General features: G+C 43.0%; 1 protein-coding gene across 1 annotated transcript in view; it reads left to right on the top strand.

The window, feature by feature from the left end:
- Positions 1–20,147, top strand: part of PIK3C2B (phosphatidylinositol-4-phosphate 3-kinase catalytic subunit type 2 beta) — a 153,264-nt gene that overhangs the window by 107,134 nt on the left and 25,983 nt on the right. The window contains exons 17-22 of the mRNA XM_069756193.1: positions 1,222–1,315; positions 1,403–1,497; positions 1,688–1,868; positions 2,074–2,181; positions 3,751–3,843; positions 8,747–8,876. Of these exons, the coding sequence (XP_069612294.1) occupies positions 1,222–1,315; positions 1,403–1,497; positions 1,688–1,868; positions 2,074–2,181; positions 3,751–3,843; positions 8,747–8,876 (701 nt within the window). The remainder of the gene's footprint in view (positions 1–1,221; positions 1,316–1,402; positions 1,498–1,687; positions 1,869–2,073; positions 2,182–3,750; positions 3,844–8,746; positions 8,877–20,147) is intronic.

Here is a 20,147-nt window from a genome sequence, read left to right as displayed (position 1 = left end):
ATCCAATTGTGAAAATTATTATTTCAAGATGTATTGATTAAAATCAACGTTAAAACTTTAAATTTGTTCTTGTAAAAACCTCTTTAATTACCTTATTGTTTCCTTCTTTCCCAAATACTACTCTGCTGTTTAAAGGTACCGTCACACTAAGCGACGCTGCAACGATACCGACAACGATCCGGATGGCCCAGCGTCGCAGGGCCGCGCTTAGTAACCCGATGTTTACCCTGGTTACCATCGTTAAAGTTAAAAAAAACAACCACTACATACTTACCTACCGCTATCTGTCCCCGGCGCTCAGCTTCTCTGCTCTGGCTGTGAGCGCTGGCCAGCCGGAAACAGAGCGGTGACGTCACCGCTCTGCTTTCCGGCTGACCGACGCTCACAGCCATTGCAGGAGGAGTGCAGAGAAGCTGAGCGCCGGGGACAGACAGCGGTAGGTAAGTATGTAGTGGTTGTTTTTTTTACTTTAACGATGGTAACCAGGGTAAACATCGGGTTACTAAGTGCGGCCCTGCTCTTAGTAACCCGATGTTTACCCTGGTTACCAGCGAAGACATCGCTGAATCGGCGTCACACACGCCGATTCAGCGATGTCAGCGCGAGATCCAGCGACGAAATAAAGTTCTGGACTTTCTTCCCCGACCAGCGATATCACAGCAGGGGCCTGATCGCTGCTGCCTGTCACACTGGACGATATCGCTAGCCAGGACGCTGCAACGTCACGGATCGCTAGCGATATCGTCTAGTGTGACGGTACCCTAAGAATCTCCTTTCCACTGCTATACAACAATAACTGCACTTTGTTCACACGTTCTGTGTATGGGAGTTCACCTCTCTGAGGGTTGAGAGTGGAATGGCTCAGACAGTGCAAGTCCTGCACACACAGCAGCAGTTGAAAGGAGCTTCTAAAGCAGCATGTGAAACAGCACTGTAGCACAATGTTTAGGAGAGAAACGGGCAAAATAAGGTAATGAAGTATATTACAAAAAATGCATAGCTTTACAAAGCCTGAAGTATAGTGAAATTAAAAAAAAAAAAGTTTGTTTTGATATAGCAAACGGGCCAATGAGAATGTGGAATTTTGATCCGTGATTCTGAAAACTTTATATTCGGGAAATGCTATAAGTGGAAATGTATCTCTGTGATGCTTATGCTGTTCCATATTTAATGAAAATTAGGTATGCGTCATATTTGCTCTGCATTTTTACTTGTGAACAGCTTCCCTGATCAAGAAGTAAGACGCACAGCCGTGCAGTGGATTGATACTATACCTGATGCGGAGCTTCTGGATTACCTACCACAGCTTGTACAGGTCTGTATGATGAAATGAAGAATTATCTAGAGAAATTTACATATTTTTATGTCCTTTGATCGTTTTCCTTGTATCATGCCATCCCAGGCTCTTAAATATGAATGCTATCTGGATAGCCCGCTTGTCAGGTTTCTACTGAAAAGAGCCATCTGTGACTTAAGGATCACGCATTACTTCTTCTGGTGAGTATTTTATTCTTTTGTCTGATATATAAAATTGTGTCCAGATATAGCTTTTTCTTATGGGTTCAGGATGTAATAATAGTGTTATGATTTTTGTACCTGGTAACTGAATAAATCATGTTATGTGTTGCATGGACCTCTTTCTGCCAGAATTTCCATTTATTAATAAATATGTTGGTGTCTTGACCAGGCTGCTAAAGGACTGTCTGAAGGACTCTCAGTTCAGTATTCGCTACCAGTACTTGCTCGCTGCTCTGCTGTGCTGTTGTGGGAAAGGTCTGCGAGAAGAGTTTGACCGTCAGTGTTGGCTGGTGAACACATTGACTAAATTAGCGCAGAAGGTTCGCGAGGGAGCTCCGTCCTCCAGACCTGTAAGTGAGATCGTTCCGGTATTGAATCCAATGGAGCTAGACATCGGATATGTGTCTCAGGTTATAAAGTTATCGCTAAGCTAGTCGCAGGATATGAGCATGATGCTGGTACAAGTATCTCCACTATTTTTTCTTATTTTCTGGGGATTTACAATACAGCGAGGATATTGCTACCATGTTAAAAAATGATCATTCTCTTACCTAGGAAATTTTGAAAAATGGATTAGAAGATGTCAAGCAGTTCTTCATTCTGAACGGATCATGTCGACTGCCCTTGAGTCCCAGTCTTCTCGTAAAAGGGATTGTGCCTCAGGTATGTTTCCACATCTTTCGCCATGTAGGTCACTGAGCTCTCAAATGTGGACCATGTCGCACGAATCCTGTTCCTTCATTGATCACTCTGGCTTGGTGTACCTATAGTCATACATACTGAATCTTGTTCAGGGAACACGCACTCTTTACTTCTGATCCTTCAGTTTATTATTAAAAATCTCCTTTTTTAAGGGGATTTTCACCCTTGTTCTTTATAGCAGGGGCGACATGTGGCCAGCCCCCAACCATATGGTCATAGACATGCTGGTCTTCGTTGGCTTCTGACATCTATATTCCTTGCCAGACACCAGAGATGTGACGCAGTGCACGCTAAGTTGTAACATTTATGGAATTTAGTTACAATATTTTATAAATGTTCCCTATCATAATACAGCTTTTAGTTTTATTGCGGCCCTTGTTCAATATGACATTGTGTCCTTGGACAAGAAAAGTTTGTGCACCCCTATTTTACAGTCTGCCAGGTTACTCACAGCTGCCCCTTGTCCTTGCTTTAAAGTAGTGACCATTGATTGACTATCCTGTACAATTCTTTTAGCTCTTGAGGACTCCATGCACACTATGTTTTGAAGAAAGAATATGTGAATGATATAGCAGATCTTTTTAAATATGGATCCTATTGACATACAACTAATATATGTGTGAATGTTTCCTCCTCCCCCATCCAGGTGTAATAGACGGAATAGCCTAGTCTAAGCTATCGGGGGCAACAAAAACTTGAAGGATTGATGCCATGAAGTCACTGTTAGCTGGGTTGGCAGACATCTAATTTCTCTAGTATAGTTGCATACCACTAATACTCTGATCACAGCTTTTACGTAGTTTCTGGCTCAAGAAGCTTTGAAAAGTTTTCACGCCATTTTCGACAAACTCCAACAAAGTTGTCGGAGCTGGACCAGATCATCAAATTCATGGTGGTGTTCCTTGCGCCACAAATCTTACTCCAGTCAATTAAGTTTCTGGTGAAGTGATGACTGATGCCACCCCACCTCGCCTGATTCATTAAGAGCCTTGTGCCTCTTCATTAATTAGGCGCCGCACACTCCCCCCTGCCCCTCATGATACATTAGGGCATGAGAGTCCTAGACTAGAGAGACACATTCTACCATTCTGGTCACTCCAGTGAGAATTCATCCCTCTGCACTTACTATTTCAACTGGTGGAAGTTATGTAATATATAATGTTAAACCTCCGGGTTATTATATCGTGTTGTATGGTTATATTCGGAGTGCCATTGGATACATTTCAGAAATTAAATATCACTTCCATTCCATAGGTCTTCTCCTCTGATGACTATGGCGTGCTGGCCTCCGTAGCGGGACAGCTGTCAGTTACACGGCTAGCCGACAACTTTATCTCTTTTCTGAGGGGCAAAATCTATGTGCAGGGTCATTTTCATCCTATTAATACATCCCTACTACTTCCCATAAATATTGAACTGTAGGTTCCTTCAAAATTGTGAGGATCTGTAGAGAAAAAATAGAATATCTCTGGCCAACTTTAGAAAAAGTATATAAATGCAGTGCTACAGCTCCTGTCTCATTTTTTTCAGGGCTGCTCCCACTTCAACTCAAATGCCGTGCCTCTGAAACTTACCTTCCAGAATGTGGATCCGCTGGGAGAGAACATACCGATTATTTTTAAAGTATGTATCAACAACTGTGCAGATAGCAAAATGAAGAAAGTAATGTTTTGTTGTAAGAGTAAAATGTCCATGTCGCACACATTGCAGAAGAGAACCTACATCCCAACCTGCAGGTGTTCACTGCACGTTTTGTATCCAGACGTAATATTAAATTATCTGTGTTTTATACTGATGGAGGCACATAGAGCTGAAAGCTATATAATCCCCTTTACGAGTTTTCATTCTTTTTATTTCAAGCTGAGACTTGAACTTAACTGGAGTATACCAAGCCAGCGTAAGTTCCAGTTATTGGATGTAGCAATCGTAAAAGTCAATATGGACCCTTTAACTAGCTTTGACACCTAGGATGAGAAGTCAAACCAAGCCAGTGTTTCTGGGTGTTTGCTCCTCATTAGTGCACAACAGGAGGTCTGATTTGACCACTGGGTGTGAGAGGCCTCTGGAAAGGTTTCTAAAGGGTAATGTTTCTTTTTTGTGAAATCATATAAAAAAGAGGTGTAAATAAACCAAATTACAAATGGAATGTATTAAAAGAATATTTTTATTTAAGGTAATTAAGATAAATACCAAAAACAAAAGGTAAAAATATATATACCAGAGTTGGCCACAAGATGGCGCCAACAGCAATGTTACACGGTATTTGTTGAAGGAATTGGAATGAAAAAAACTCCTGCTAACATAATGTGACTGAAATATTTACTGAAGGTGAAAAAAGTATCAAAAAAAGTAGCAATCACTCAAGTGAAGAGTCACAAAACAGAGACAGTGAAATGCCAGTGAAGTAAAGTAATTATCTATGACCTGCTGTGGCGCCAAAGAATCCCTACGTACGTTTCGGCTGAATGAGCCTTTGTTGAAAGAGCACAAAATATGAAAATTTATAAGCCATTCAATGCTCTTTTGGGGATTTCATTTTGCAAATAGCCTCTTCAGAGAGGAAGAGGACTTGGACTATAGTGCTACCTATTGGATGTAACAATCCTTTCTGGTTTGGCTATTTATCCAATATTATGTGGCAAGGCTTGTTAAACGATCAGTATTGATTTTTATGATTTCTATATTCAATTCCTGTCCTCTTCCTCTCTATATTTAAATTCCTATAGGAGCCTCGTGTGGCTTATAAGTCTCCTTATGCTGGCTTGCCACACTACACAAGGAGAAACATTATTCCGTAGCTCCCCTGTCAGGGTCCTCTCACCTAACCAAATCAGGTCTCTTGCTTTGACCTGATGAGAGGAAAGTACTCCAAAACCTGTGTCTGCAAATGAAGTGTCTGGTTTGCCTCCTCTTTTCCAAGTCTTGTGCCAGTTCTCGTTAAAGGGTTTATATTAACATTTAGGATTGCTACATCCAATGGGTGGCACTAGTGTTCGTCATCCTCCTCTTTTAAATGTATACATTTTTTATTTGTCAATGCTACTGCAAAGTCAGATCCATGCGACACATTCATTCCTGCACTGAGTGTATGATGCTGATTCTGTGATGAAACTTACAAAATTCATTCTCACCCACAACTACTTTGAATTTGGTAACATATATCTAAAGGAGACTGGTACAGCAATGGGAAGTAAAATAGCTCCACAGTACGCAAATTTTTTCAACAGGGAATGAATGTGTCACATGAATTTATGTCTTTCTGTATCAACTAAGGAATGTGCTCCTCAGACCATTTGTAGGCATCACAATCATGGACCAGACCTCAATTTACTATTATTATTTATTTATATAGCACCATTGATTCCATGGTGCTTTACATGAGAAGAGGTTACATACAAGTTACAGATATCACTTACAGTAAGCAAACTAACAATGACAGACTGATACAGAGGGGCGAGGACCCTGCCCTTGTGGGCTTACATTCTACAGGATGGTGGGGAAGGAGACAGTAGGTTGAGGGTTGCAGGAGCTCCGGTGTTGGTGAGGCAGTATCTCCGGTAGTGATGAGGAGGCAGCGGGGTCAGTGCGGGCTGTAGGCTTTCCTGAAGAGGTGGGTTTTCAGGTTCCGTCTGAAGGATCCGAATGTGGTTGATAGTCGGAAGTGTTGGGGCAACGAATTCCAGAAGATGGGGGATATTCGGGAGAAGTCTTGGAGGCGATTGGGTGAGGAGCGAATAAGTGTGGAGGAGAGAAGGAGGTCTTGGGAGGACCGGAGATTATGTGAGGGAAGATATCGGGAGATTAGTTCAGAGATATATGGAGGAGACAGGTTATATATGGCTTTGTGTTGTGAATTCCGCCCTTGGGCTCCCTCCGGTGGTTGTAAGTGGCACTTTTGTGAGTTCTGCTCTTGGGCTCCCTCTTGTGGTTTCAAGTGGTATGGCTGCTCCTTGGAGTTAGCTGTCATCAGCTGCCTCCACTTATCGTCTCTTCTGCTCGGCTATTTAGGCCTGGCGGTTCCTTCAGCCAGTGCCACTTGTAAATGGTTCCTGGTTGGATTCACATCACTTTGGATTTCCCTGTTATCCTGACCAGTTCAGCAAAGCTAAGTTTTTTGCTTGCGCTTTTCTGTTCACAGATTGTGGACTTATCCGTTCAGTGCTTTCTATGTTTGTCCAGCGTTATCAGTATGAATTCTGCCTTGCTGGAAGCTCTGGGAAGCAGATTTACCCTCCACACCTTTAGTCAGGTGTGGAGATTTTTTTTGTAAACTCTGCGTGAATTTTTGTAGTGTTTTATACTGACTGCACAGTATTCCATCCTGTCCTATCTATCAAGCTAGACTGGCCTCCTGTGCTCATCCTGGTTTCATTCTGTGTATGTCTTTTCCCTCTCCACTCTCAGTCATTATTTGTGGGGGGCTAATCTATCCTTTGGGGATTTTCTCTGAGGCAAGATAGTTTTCCTGCTTCTGTCTTTAGGGGTAGTTAGCTCTTAGGCTGTGACGAGATGCCTAGGGAGAGTTAGGAGCATTCCACGGCTACTTCTAGTGTTGTGTTGAGCTTAGGGACTGCGGTCAGTACAGTTACCACTTCCTTCAGAGCTCGTTCCATGTTGCTCCTAGACCACCGCATCATAACAGCTTTGTAGGTCAGTATTAGTAGTTTGAACTGGATACGCTGAGGGAATGGGAGCCAGTGAAGAGACTTGCAGAGGGGGGAAGCAGAGGAGTAGCGAGGAGAGAGATGATTTAGTCGGGGAGCAGAGTTAAGGATGGACTGGAGAGGTGCAAGGGTGTTAGCAGGGAGGCCACAGAAAAGGATGTTGCAGTAGTTAAGGCGGGAGATGATGAGGGCATGCACAAGCATTTTAGTAGATTGACGGTTGAGGAAAGGACTGATTCTGGAGATATTTTTGAGCTGGAGGCGACAGGAGGTGGAAAGAGCTTGGATGTGCGGTTTGAAGGACAGGGCAGAGTCAAGGGATACTCCGAGGCAGCGGACTTCCAGTACAGGGGAAAGCGTGATGTCGTTAATTGCAATAGATAGGTCAGGTAAGGAGATTCTTGAGATGGAGGAAAGATGATGAATTCAGATTTGTCCACATTGAGTTTGAGAAAGCGAGAGGAGAAGGAGGAGGTTATGGCTGATGGGCACTCTGGGATTCTGGACAGCAGAGAGGTGACGTCTGGGCCAGAAAGGTAGTTCTGAGTGTCATCAGCATAGAGGTTGTACTGGAATCCATGGGACCTTGAGTTGTCCCAGGCCAAGTATATAGATTGAGAAGAGTAGGGGTCCTAGAACAGAGCCTTGGGGGACTCCAACAGAGAGAGGGTGGGATGAGGAGGTAGTATGGGAGTGGGAGACGCTGAATGTGCGATTGGAAAGGTATGAGGAGATCCAGGATAGGGCGATGTCTATGATGCCAAAGGAGGAGATGATCTGTAGTAGGAGGCAGTGGTCAACTGTGTCGAAAGCAGAGGACAGGTGTAGAAGGAGGAGTACAGAGTATTGTCTGTTAGCTTTGGCTGTAAGTAGGTCGTTAGTAATTTCGGTCAGGGCTGTCTCAGTTGAGTGATGGGGGCGGAAACCAGATTGTAGATTGTCAAAGAGCAAGTTTGATGAGGTGGGGGGAAAGTTCAGCGTGGACGTGCTGCTCCAGGAGTTTGGAAGCGAATGGGAGCAGTGATATTGGGCGATAGCTGGACATAGCAGTTGGATCAAGGGTTGGCTTTTTAAGAATAGGCGTGATTGTGGCATGTTTGAAAGCAGAAGGGAAGGTGCCAGAAGTTAGTGATAGGTTGAAGAGGTGGGATAGGAATGGGAGAAGTGTGGTGGTGAGGTTGGGGAGGAGATGGGATGGGGTCGATCTCACAAGTGGTGAGGTGCGATTTGGAGAGGAGACAATTAACCCCCCCTTCAGTGATGTTGGATAGGGAGGTTATGGGGTTTGGGCATTGGTCTGGTATACAAAGGGGTTGTGGTGGTTCAACTATGAAGACTTGCCTTGTTTCACAGGACAATAAAACTTTCACACTCCCTATCTATGAACTGTTCCAATATTTATAGCCACAACTGTTTATCCCTATCCCATAATAATAGTTCTGCTTCATGCCACTTGCCTTATCTATTGCATTATCTCAGTGCTGTGTTGTGTATAAATATGTGACTCTTCAGATTTTGTATAATTCTATGCCTGATGAAGAGACCTGAGTAGTCTTGAAACCTTGCAATTTGATACCATCTTTTCAGTTAGCCATTAAAAGGTATCAGTCACTGAGGACTCAAATTTTCATAATTTTTCTATCTACTGGCTAACATGGTACAAATAGTTAGATAGATAGAAGAGATAGATAGATATAGATAGATATAGATATGTATATAGATATATATATATAGATAGATAGATAGATAGATAAATATTATTTTTTTTTATTTTTTTCCTACATTATTTTCAAATAATTTACTTTGCCAACTTACATAAAATAAATGACGCAGGTTGACAAAATGTCTGATTTCTTCATCAGTGTGGAGACGACCTCCGGCAGGACATGTTGACCTTGCAGATGATTCGCATCATGAATAAAATCTGGATACAAGAGGGTCTGGACATGCGCATGGTGATCTTCCGCTGCTTTTCTACAGGGCGCGGACGGGGTAGGTTTTATTTATTTATTTTTTATTAACACTGCTAAAATAACTTCTAAAACCTTTTATTAAAAATTACATGAAAGATAAAATATTGTGACATGCCTTTAAATGTCAGTCACCTGAGAACTGCAAGTCCACAAATAAAAGAAATAGGGGATAAAATCTATGTGGTCTATGGAGGGCATGTAGTCTTCTCATCTGCTAGTCCCGCAGTGGTGTGAACATTTATATATTTGCTTGTGCTGCACTGCCATTTCTCATTGTTTCTTAGGTATGTAAGTTGCTTTGGCGATTTTGCGAATAGCAGTCTTTACATTATTTATGGCTCTTCTCTGCAGTGTTTTAGACCAGGAAATTGGGACTGCCACTGGTCAGCTAAATTTAAGTTTCTAATCTCGGCGTTGACAGTCAAGAGCTATAAATAAGGTCTATAGGTCATCATTTGTGAATCTTAAGCTGGAGTCACACATAACGATTTCGTTAACGATATCGTTGCAACGTCACGCTTTTGGTGACGTAGCAACGATCCCGCTAACAATCTCGTTATATGTGACAGCGACCAACAATCAGTCGCCTGCTGGGAGATCGTTGGTCGTTGGGGAATGATCAGGACCTTTTTTTGGTCGCTGATCACCCGCTGTCATCGCTGGATCGGCGTGTGTGACGCCGATCCAGCGATGTGTTCACTTGTAACCAGGGTAAATATCGGGTTACTAAGCGCAGGGTCGCGCTTAGTAACCCGATATTTACCCTGGTTACCATTGTAAAAGTAAAAAAAAAAAAAAACAGTACATACTCACATTCTCATGTCTGTCATGTCCCCCGGCGTCCACAGGGTTAAAACTGCTTTCGGCAGGAGCGCTGTTAATGCACGCGCTCCGGCCGATAGCTTCCTTGCACTGACTGTGTCAGCGCCGGCCGTAAAGCAGAGCACAGCGGTGACTTCACCGCTGTTACTGCCGGCGTCGAAACAGTCAGTGCATCTCGGCAGCAGCGCGTGCATTAGCAGCGCTCTTGCCGAAAGCAGTTTTAACCCTGTGGACGCCGGCGGGGGACGTGACAGACATCGGAATGCGAGTATGTACGTTTTTTTTTTTTTTTACTTTTACAATGGTAACCAGGGTAAATATCGGGTTACTAGGCGCGGCCCTGCACTTAGTAACCCGATGTTTACCCGGGTGCTGCAGGGGGACTTCGGCATCGTTGAAGACAGTTTCAACGATGCCGAAGTCGTTCCCCTGATAGTTGGTCGCTGAAGAGAGCTGTCTGTGTGACAGCACCCCAGCGACCACACAACGACTTACCAACGATCATGGCCAGGTCGTATCACTGGTCGTGATCGTTGGTAAGTCGTTTAGTGTGACTAAAGCTTTAGACTGCGCTGCCGAAAGGAAGAGTCTGAGTGCTTTTGGTATGTCAGGACTGACATTTAGTTTTGCTACATAAAGTCTCAATCGGAATCTTGTACCTGTTTTATCAGTGATATTCACAAAAAGAACATGTCCCCAATATAGTCTATGGTACTGTACACATGCATTTTTTTTGTGGGCTGAATAGTCCACAACAAGTCACTGAGACATGTCCGTTTTTGATCTGACACATGGGCCAAAAGTTTCCATACAAGTCCATGGGTCTGTGAAAAAAAAAGGACAGCATGGATGCCATCCCTGTGCAATCTGAGTTGTCAGTGATTAACATTGTTTGAGATAGCAGAAGCTTTTTTTCTCCTTTCTCCATCAGTGAAAATCACGATGGAAACACTGATGGTAAAAACTGGCACTGACCAAACACTGATGAAAATCAGACCGGAAACAGTGATGAACAATGCTCCGTGTTTTTAGGTATGAGAAAAATCGCAGCCATCTAAAGGAGGTTTTAGTGTCCATTCTAGAAATCATTGAATATATGAATTTATAACTGCACGCAATATAGACTTAAAACATTGAGATACTTAGCGCATTGTGTGGCCAAATTGTGTGAGTCTATCGACCAATAATGATGCAAACCCTGTAGATGGGACCCTACATCAAACCGGCATCTCCTGGGCTCCGGTTTACAGATTTAAAGAGCAAGTAGGATTCAGCTCTAGTTGAAAACAGTCTATGCCAAATGGCAGGAGGGTTTAGCCAAATATGAAGGCAAAAATCAATACTGAGAAGCACCTCCTGGCAGATTAATGACAGATGGACATGCACAATTTGGCCAAACTGTGTGCTGAGAATCTTATTTGTGTAAGTAGAGTTTATATATAGCAAAATTCATATATACAGTGTTCACATATACCTTAGCGCACTCAGTCTGGATGTATTTGGGTCCTATAGCAAAGCATTCACAGAAACTGGCTGAACATTTATTTAATTTTGCTAGGAGGTGAGGGTCAGTCTCATTTTTTGCTTTCGAGAAATCATTGAGGCCCTTTCATGATTGCAACAAACCCAGCACACCAATCTGTTAAATAATATGGAGCACTTACCTGCATATACCACCCCTGGCAAAAATTATGGAATCACCGGCCTTGGAGGATGTTCATTCAGTTTCATTTTCAGAAAAAAAGCAGATCGCAGACATGGCACAAAACTAAAGTCATTTCAAATGGCAACTTTCTGGCTTTAAGAAAGGCTATAAGAAATCAAGAACAAAATGTGGTAGTCAATAATGGTTACTTTTTTAACCAAGCATGGGAGATAAATTATGGAATCACTCAATTCTGAGGGAAACAATTATGGAATCACCCTGTAAATTTTCATACCCAAAAATAACACCTGCATCAAATTAGATCTGCTCATTAGTCTGCATCTAAAAAGGAGTGATCACACCTTGGAGAGCTGTTGCACCAAGTGGACTGACATGAATCATGGCTCCAACACTAGAGATGGCAATTGAAACAAAAGAGAGGATTAGCAAACTCTTAAGAGGATAAATCATCACGTAATGTTGCAAAAGATGTTGGTTGTTCACAGCCAGCTGTGTCTAAAATCTGGACCAAATTGTTATGATCAGGTGGCCTTGGAGCAGCATGAAAACCTTCACTGGAGTAGGTGGTAACTATACTGACCGCAAACCCTGATCTTATCACCGCAACTAGAAGTAGCCGTGGGGTGTGCCTAACAAAACCTAGACACCTCGACACAGCCGGAGGACTAAATACCCCTAAAGATGGAAATAGGAAAACTATCTTGCCTCAGAGTAGACCCCCAAAGGATAGGCAGCCCCCCACAAATAATGACTGTGAGTTGGAGAGGAAAAGACACACGCAGGCAGAAAACAGGCTTAGCAAAGGAGGCCACTTCTAGCTAAATAGAAAAGGACAGGACAGGATACTAAGCGGTCAGCATAAAAATACTACAAAAATATCCACAGCAGAAAATACAAAACTCCACCACCTAACTAAAGATGTGGAGAGTATAACTGCAACTCCAGAGAATCCAACCAGACTGAGAAAAACAACTGACACAGTCTAAGCTGGACAAATAGAAACAAAAGATCAGCACTGAAAATAAGCACACAGCAAGTGTGCTTCAGAAAAAGAAACAGACACTTATCTTTGCCGAACTGGCAGCTAAGCAGGTGAGGCCAGGCAGAGATCCAATACTTCCAAAGAAACATTGTCAACTGGCAAGGGCTAATGAATCCTGCACACTTAAATATCCCAGTCAGAACAGCAATTAGCAGATACACCTGGCCAGGACTGTGACTCAGAGACAACTGCATTCCCACCTACAACCACTGGAGGGAACCCAAGAGCAGAATTCACAAGACCAAATACAAATAACATGGGAAGGTTGTTAAAAGCAAACATACTGGTAGACCAAGGAAGACATCAACGCATCAAGACTGGAAATCTAAAGCAATATATCTACAAAACAGGAAATGCACAACAAAACAAATGAGGAACGAATGGGTGGAAACTTGAGTCAACGTCTGTGACCGAACTGTAAGAAACTGCCTAAAGGAAATGGGATTTACATACAGAAAAGCTAAACTAAAGCCATCATTAACACCTAAACAGAAATAACAAGGTTACAGTGGGCTAAGGAAAAGCAATCGTGGACTGTGGATGACTGGATGAAAGTCATATTCAGTGATGAATCGCGAATCTGCATTGGGCAAGGTGATGATTCTGGAACTTTTGTTTGGTGCCGTTCCAATGAGATTTATAAAGATGACTGCCTGAAGAGAACATGCAAATTTCCACAGTCATTGATGATATGGAGCTGCATGTCCGGTAAAGGCACTGGGGAGATGGCTGTCATTACATCTTCAATAAATGCACAAGTTTGTGTTGATATTTTGGACACTTTTCTTATCCCATCAATTGAAAGATGTCTGGGGATGATGAAATCATTTTTCAAGATGATAATGCATCCTGCCATAGAGCAAAAACTGTGAAAACATTCCTTGAAAAAAGACACGCAAGGTCAATGTGGTGGCCTGCAAATAGTCCGGATTGCAATCCAATTGAAAATCTTTGGTGGAAGTTGAAGAAAATGGTCCATGACAAGGCTCCAACCTGCAAAGCTGATCCGCCAACAGCAATCAGAGAAAGTTGGAGCCAGATTGATGAAGAGTACTGTTTGACACTCATTAAGTCCATGCCTCAGAGACTGCAAGCTGTTATAAAAGTCAGAGGTTGTGCAAGAAAACACTAGTGGTTTTTTTTTTTTTTAATTCGTTTATTGATTTCAGGAAAGATCATACACATTTTGCTCGTATTCATCATTTTCCATTAATTACAGGAAATTACCATACATAGCCATGTATAAGATATTATAAAGATAATAAATTGTGCATGTTGATCATTAATGCCTTATTTTAAAATTTTAACTGTAACTACATTAACTTCCAATAAAGCCTCTAATACAAACATAATGCCGCTTACAAAGAAGAGTTCTAAAGACATCCCGCTCTGTTGGTAACTAATATCTAGAGAATCATACACCCTTTTCTTATGCGTATATTAAGTCCTTTTAACTTATACAGTGTGACAAGATGAATTCCACCTTCCCCATATCTTCTCGAATTTAGTTGGACAACCCCTATTCTGATACAGCGTCCGCTCGTACGGAATAATTGAATTTATTAAGTCAACCCATGCTCTAAGAGATGGACCAGAGCCTCCCATCCAACGCAGCGCCAACACCTTTCGTGCCATGAACAGTGACTCCCTCAGAAATATTCCTGTGTGGTGATCCCAAGCCTCCGCCTCCCATACTCCAAACAAACACACCAGTGGCTCAAGTGGAACAGGGATCGACACCAAAGATGTCAATAGTGCCGTCACTTCTCTCCAATATTGAAAAATAACAGGACATTTCCATATCATATGAATAAAATCTGCGTCACTAGAGTGACATCTCAAGCAGTTTGTTGAATGAAGACGGCCCATTTTAAAAAGACGAATCGGGGTCAAATAAGATTGATAAATTATATATAATTGGATCATCTTATTATTGATTGATGGGGAGACCTTAGTTGGAGATTCCAAGATTTCATCCCATTCTTCTCCTAATGTATCCGGAAGAAGTCTCCCCCATTTTCCCTTAATTGAATCTATAGCAGATACTTCGCCTATGGAAATCAGATAGGTGTATAAAGAGGAAATGAGTCCCTGAGGGCCCTGTGAGTTAAGAATTCCTATTAACGGCAGAGTTGAAATAGCTCGACCCGCACCCGTATTTCGTACATGTGATTGGAAGGCAGATCTTAGTTGCAGGTAGCGGAAAAATTGAGACTTCGGTATATTATGAGTGTTTTGTAATTGTTCAAAAGAAACAAAAACCCCCCGGCTATGTATATTGCTCACCGTGAGAATGCCATATGATATCCAAAATTCGGTAGACGGGTGACCCAATAATCCCGGAAAGTAACCATTATTCCATAACGGCATTTCGGCTGCTATATCTACATATTGTGTCACTTTTTTAATTTGTCTCCATATTGATCGTGCCAGGCGAAGCAAACGAGGGACAGCAATTTTCTCCATCTCTAAAAAACCCAGCGGGCAATCAACTTTAGCTGAATGTAATATATGGCTTTCAGAGTTGGGGAGAGACCTCCCGGGCATCCACTCACTTATCATTTTGGCCTGTCCAGCAAGGTAATACAGATAGAAGTCCGGCAAAGCCGCCCCGCCCCCCCGCTTAGGTCTCTGCAGGGTGGACAATTTAAGTCTAGGTCTAGCCTTCCCCCATATGAAGGATGTAGTAAGGGAGTTTAGGGTTGCAAAGAAAGATTTAGGTATTGAAACGGCACTATGTTGAAAACAATAGCTCAGTTTTGGGAGTAAAATCATTTTGATCAGATTAATACGACCAGCTACCGATAGCGGGAGCTTGTCCCAGGTAGCATATTTAAATTTAACCACGTCAATTAGTGGATATATATTGAGATGTAAATCTAGGTGACTGCGCTGGGTCATATGTATCCCGAGGTACTTAAAATTGGAGACAATGGGCAGCAACGAGAGGGTTTCAAGGTTTGGCATTGGGGTATGGGAGAGAGGCATCAGAGCAGACTTATCCCAGTTTATATATAGGCCAGAAAACTTACTAAATTTATCAATCATCGTTATTACTTTTGGTAATGTATCTTCCGTCTGGTCCATAAACACCACCATATCATCAGCATATAGACCTATAGTGTCCACCCGATCAGCAATATGTATCCCTTTAATATCTACAGAGGACCTCATCCGTATTGCCAAGGCTTCTATTGCCAAGGCAAATAAGGCTGGGGAGAGAGGGCATCCCTGGCGAGTTCCCCTATGCAAAGAAAATGGTGCAGACATAGAGCCGTTTACCACCATTCGCGCCCCAGGCTTCGCATATAATGTACCTATCCCTCTCAGAAATTTATTCCCAAACCCATATTTCCGTAGACATGCAATTAAAAAAGACCACTCAAGGGAATCAAAAGCCTTGGCTGCGTCCAGCGAAGCCAATGCCCATTTATTGTTTGGTTCTAGTGTACTATATTGAATAACCGATTGCACCCGCCTGATATTGATAGAGGTATTTTTCCCGGGCATAAAACCAGTTTGATCTGGGTGTATGAGATCCAATATGATCGTATTCAGTCTGGTAGCTAGAATTTTCGTAAAAATCTTATAGTCAACATTCACCAAAGAAATTGGTCTATATGACCCACAATCCAGAGGATCTTTCCCTTCCTTCCTGAGCACGACAATATTAGCATCATAAAATGTTTCAGGTACAGATTCACCCTCTTATATTCCCCTAAGTACCTTTAGCAATATAGGTGCCAATTTATCACGGTATTTCCTGTAAAATTCAATTGGAAACCCATCAGGTCCCGGGGCCTTCCCAGTAGCCATATCTGCCATTGCATGTTCTACCTCTTCCAGGGTAAATTCAGCCTCCATAAGAGCTCGTTGGGATGGGCTTAGCAAGGGGAATGTTATATCTGATAGATAATCCAAGCATTCATCAACATCAAAACCACTTTTAGATTTGTACAGTGAAATGTAGTAATCGTAAAAGCTCTGTATTTTATCATTAGAGGATACCAACGAGCCATCAGACGCCCGGATCTGCAATATTGTGTTGGAGGAAACACTAGTGGTTTTGGAGTGTTTTTTTGTTTGTTTTTCATGACTCCATAATTTTTCCCCTATGCTTGGTTAAATAAAGTAACCATTACTGACTACCACATTTTTTGTTCATGATTTCTTTTAGTGTTTCTTAACCCCTTAGCGACCGCCGATACGCCTTTTAATGGCGGCCGCAAAGGGTACTTAAACCACAGCGCCGTTAATTAACGGCGCTGTGGAAAAAGTAAATAGCGCCCCCCAGAGTCGGATTTTCTCCGGTGTCTCGGCTGCCGGAGGTAGCCGAGACCCCAGAGAACATGATTCGGGGGGTTTTTAACCCACCCCGCATTTGCGATCGCCGGTAATTAACCGTTTACCGGCGATCGCAAAAAAAAACAAAAAACCGCGATCTCTTTTTAATTTCTCTATCCTCCGATGTGATCGCACATCGGAGGATAGAGAAAAGGGGTCCCAGGTAGCCCCCCAATACTTACCTATCTCCCCCGATGCTCCTCGTGGCTCCCGGTGGGCGCCGCCATCTTGAAAATGGCGGGCGCATGCGCAGTGCGCCCGCCGGCTGGCCCCACGAGAATCTTTGGGGTCTTGGCTGCCGGGGGTAGCCGAGACCCCAAAGAGCATGATCAAGGGTCGGTTTTAGCGACCCCTGTTTTGCGATCGCCGGTAATTAACTGTTTACAGGCGACCGCAAAAAAAAAAAAAAAAAGCTAAGTGTAATTCTCTGTCTTCTGATGTGATCGCACATCAGAGGACAGAGAAATAGGGGGATTCGGGGACCCTATCATACTCACCTGTGTCCCTGGATCCTCCTGCTGCTCCTCCTGGCCGCCGGCATCTTCTGGGCAAAAGAAAATGGCGGGCGCATGTGCAGTGCGCCCGCCATCTGTTTCCATCTGCCGGCCGGCAGGAGAAGAGCAGTTGGGGCTAAAATTAGGGTTAGGGGTAGGGTTAGGGGTAGGGTTAGGGTTATGGCTAGGGTTAGGGCTAGGGGTAGGGTTAGGGCTAGGGTTAGGGCTAGGGTTAGGGGTAGGGTTAGGGCTAGGGGTAGGGTTAGGGCTAGGGTTAGGGGTAGGGTTAGGGCTAGGGTTAGGGGTAGGGCTAGGGTTAGTGTTAGGGCTAAATTTAGGGTTAGGGTTGGCGCTAAATTTAGGGTTAGGCTTCTTTCACACTTACGTCGGTACGGGGCCGTCGCAATGTATCGGCCCGACATACCGACGCACGTTGTGAAAATTGTGCACAACGTGGGCAGCGGATGTAGTTTTTCAACGCATCCGCTGCCCAATCTATGTCCTGGGGAGGAGGGGGCAGAGTTACGGCAACGCATGCGCGGTCAGAAATGGCGGATGCGACGTACAAAAAAACGTTACATTGAACGTTTTTTTGTGCTGACAGTCCGCCAAAACACTGATCCAGTGCACTACGGACGCGACGTGTGGCCATCCGTCACGATCCGTCGGCAATACAAGTCTATGGGCAAAAAACGCATCCTGCGGGCACATTTGCAGGATCCGTTTCTTGTCCAAAATGACGGATTGCGACGGATGCCAAACGACGCAAGTGTGAAAGTAGCCTTAGGGCTAGGGTTAGGGTTGGGGCTAAAGTTAGGGTTAGAGTTGGGATTAGGGTTAGGGTTTGGATTAGGGTTATGCTTGGGATTAGGGTTAGGTTTGGGATTAGGGTTAAGGATAGGGTTGTGATTAGGGGTGTACTGGGATTAGGGTTAGGTTTGACGTTAGGGTTAGGGTTAGGGGTGTGTTGGATTTAGGGTTTTGATTAGGGTTATGGCTAGGGTTGACATTAGGGTTGTTTTGGGGTAAGGGTTGGGATTATCGTTAGGGTTAGTGATTAGGATTATGGATCGGGTTGGGATTAGGGTTAGGGGTGTGTTGGAGTTGGGTTGGAGCTAAAATTGGGGGGTTTCCACTGTTTAGGTACATCAGGGGGTCTCCAAACACGACAGACAATTTTGCTCTCAAAAAGTCAAATGGTGCTCCCTCCCTTCTGAGCTCTGCCGTGCGCCCAAACAGTGGGTTACCCCCACATATTTGGCATCAGCATACTCGGGATAAATTGGACAACTTCTGGGGTCCAATTTCTCTTGTTACCCTTGTGAAAATAAAAACTTGGGGGCTACAAAATCCTTTTTGTGGAAAAATATATATATATTTTTTTTTATGACTCTGCATTATAAACTTCTGTGAAGCACTTGGGCATTCAAAGTTCTCACCACACATCTATATAAGTTCCTTGGGGGGTCTAGTTTCCAAAACAGGGTCACTTGTGGGGGGTTACTACTGTTTAGGTACATCAGGGGCTCTGCAAACGCAACATAACGCCCACAGACCATTCTATCTAAGTCTGCATTCCAAAACGGCGCTCCTTCCCTTCCGAGCTCTGCCGTGCGCCCAAACAGTGGTTTACCCCCACATATGGGGCACCAGCATACTCAGGATAAATTGGACAACAACTTTAGTGGTCCAATTTCTCCTGTTACCCTTGTGAAAATAAAAACTTGGGGGCTACAATATCTTTTTTGTGGAAAAAAAAATATTTTTTATTTTCATGACTCTGCATTATAAACTTCTGTGAAGCACTTGGGCATTCAAAGTTCTCACCACACATCTAGATAAGTTCCATGGGGGGTCTAGTTTCCAAAATGGGGTCACTTGTGGGGGATTTCTACTGTTTAGGCACATCAGGGGCTCTCCAAACGCGACATGGCGTCCAATCTCAATTCCAGCCAATTCTACATTGAAAAAGTAAAACGGCACTCCTTCTCTTCCAAGCTCTGCGGTGCGCCCAAACAGTGGTTTACCCCCACATATTGGGTATCAGCGTACTCAGGAGAAATTGCACAACAACTTTTGCGGTCTAATTTCTCCTGTTACCCTTGTGAAAATAAAAATTGGTGGGCAAAAAGATCATCTTTGTAGAAAAAATGCGATTTTTTTTTTTTTTTTTTTTTTTTTTTTCCACGGCTCTACATTATAAACTTCTGTGAAGCACATGGGGGTTCAAAGTGCTCACCACACATCTAGATAAGTTCCTTAAGGGGTCTAGTTTCCAAAATGGTGTCACTTGTGGGGAGTTTCCACTGTTTAGGCACATCAGGGGCTCTCTAAACGTGACATGGTGTCCGATCTCAATTCCAGCCAATTCTGCATTGAAAAAGTCAAACGGCGCTCCTTCACTTCTAAGTTCTGCGGTGCGCCCAAAAAGTGGTTTACCCCCACATATGGGGTATTGGCGTATTCAGGAGAAATTGCATAACAAAATTTATTGTTACATTTCTGTTTTTACACTTGTGAAAATAAAAAAAATGGTTCTGAATTAAGATGTTTGCAAAAAAAAGTTAAATGTTCATTTTTTCCTTCCACATTGTTTCAGTTCCTGTGAAGCACGTAAAGGATTAATAAACTTCTTGAATGTGGTTTTGAGAACCTTGAGGGGTGTAGTTTTTAGAATGGTGTCACACTTCATTATTTTCTATCATATAGACCCCTCAAAATGACTTCACATGTGATGTGGTCCCTAAAAAAAAAATGGTGTTGTAAAAATGAGAAATTGCTGGTCAACTTTTAACCCTAATAACTCCCTAACAAAAAAAAATTTTGTTTCCAAAATTGTGCTGATGTAAAGTAGACATGTGGGAAATGTTATTTATTAACTATTTTTCATTACATATCTCTCTGATTTAAGGGCATAAAAAT

This window comes from Ranitomeya imitator, chromosome 3, assembly GCF_032444005.1.
Source record: "Ranitomeya imitator isolate aRanImi1 chromosome 3, aRanImi1.pri, whole genome shotgun sequence".
NCBI classification, from domain to species: domain Eukaryota; kingdom Metazoa; phylum Chordata; class Amphibia; order Anura; family Dendrobatidae; genus Ranitomeya; species Ranitomeya imitator.
This window is presented reverse-complemented; position numbering and strand designations above follow the sequence as displayed.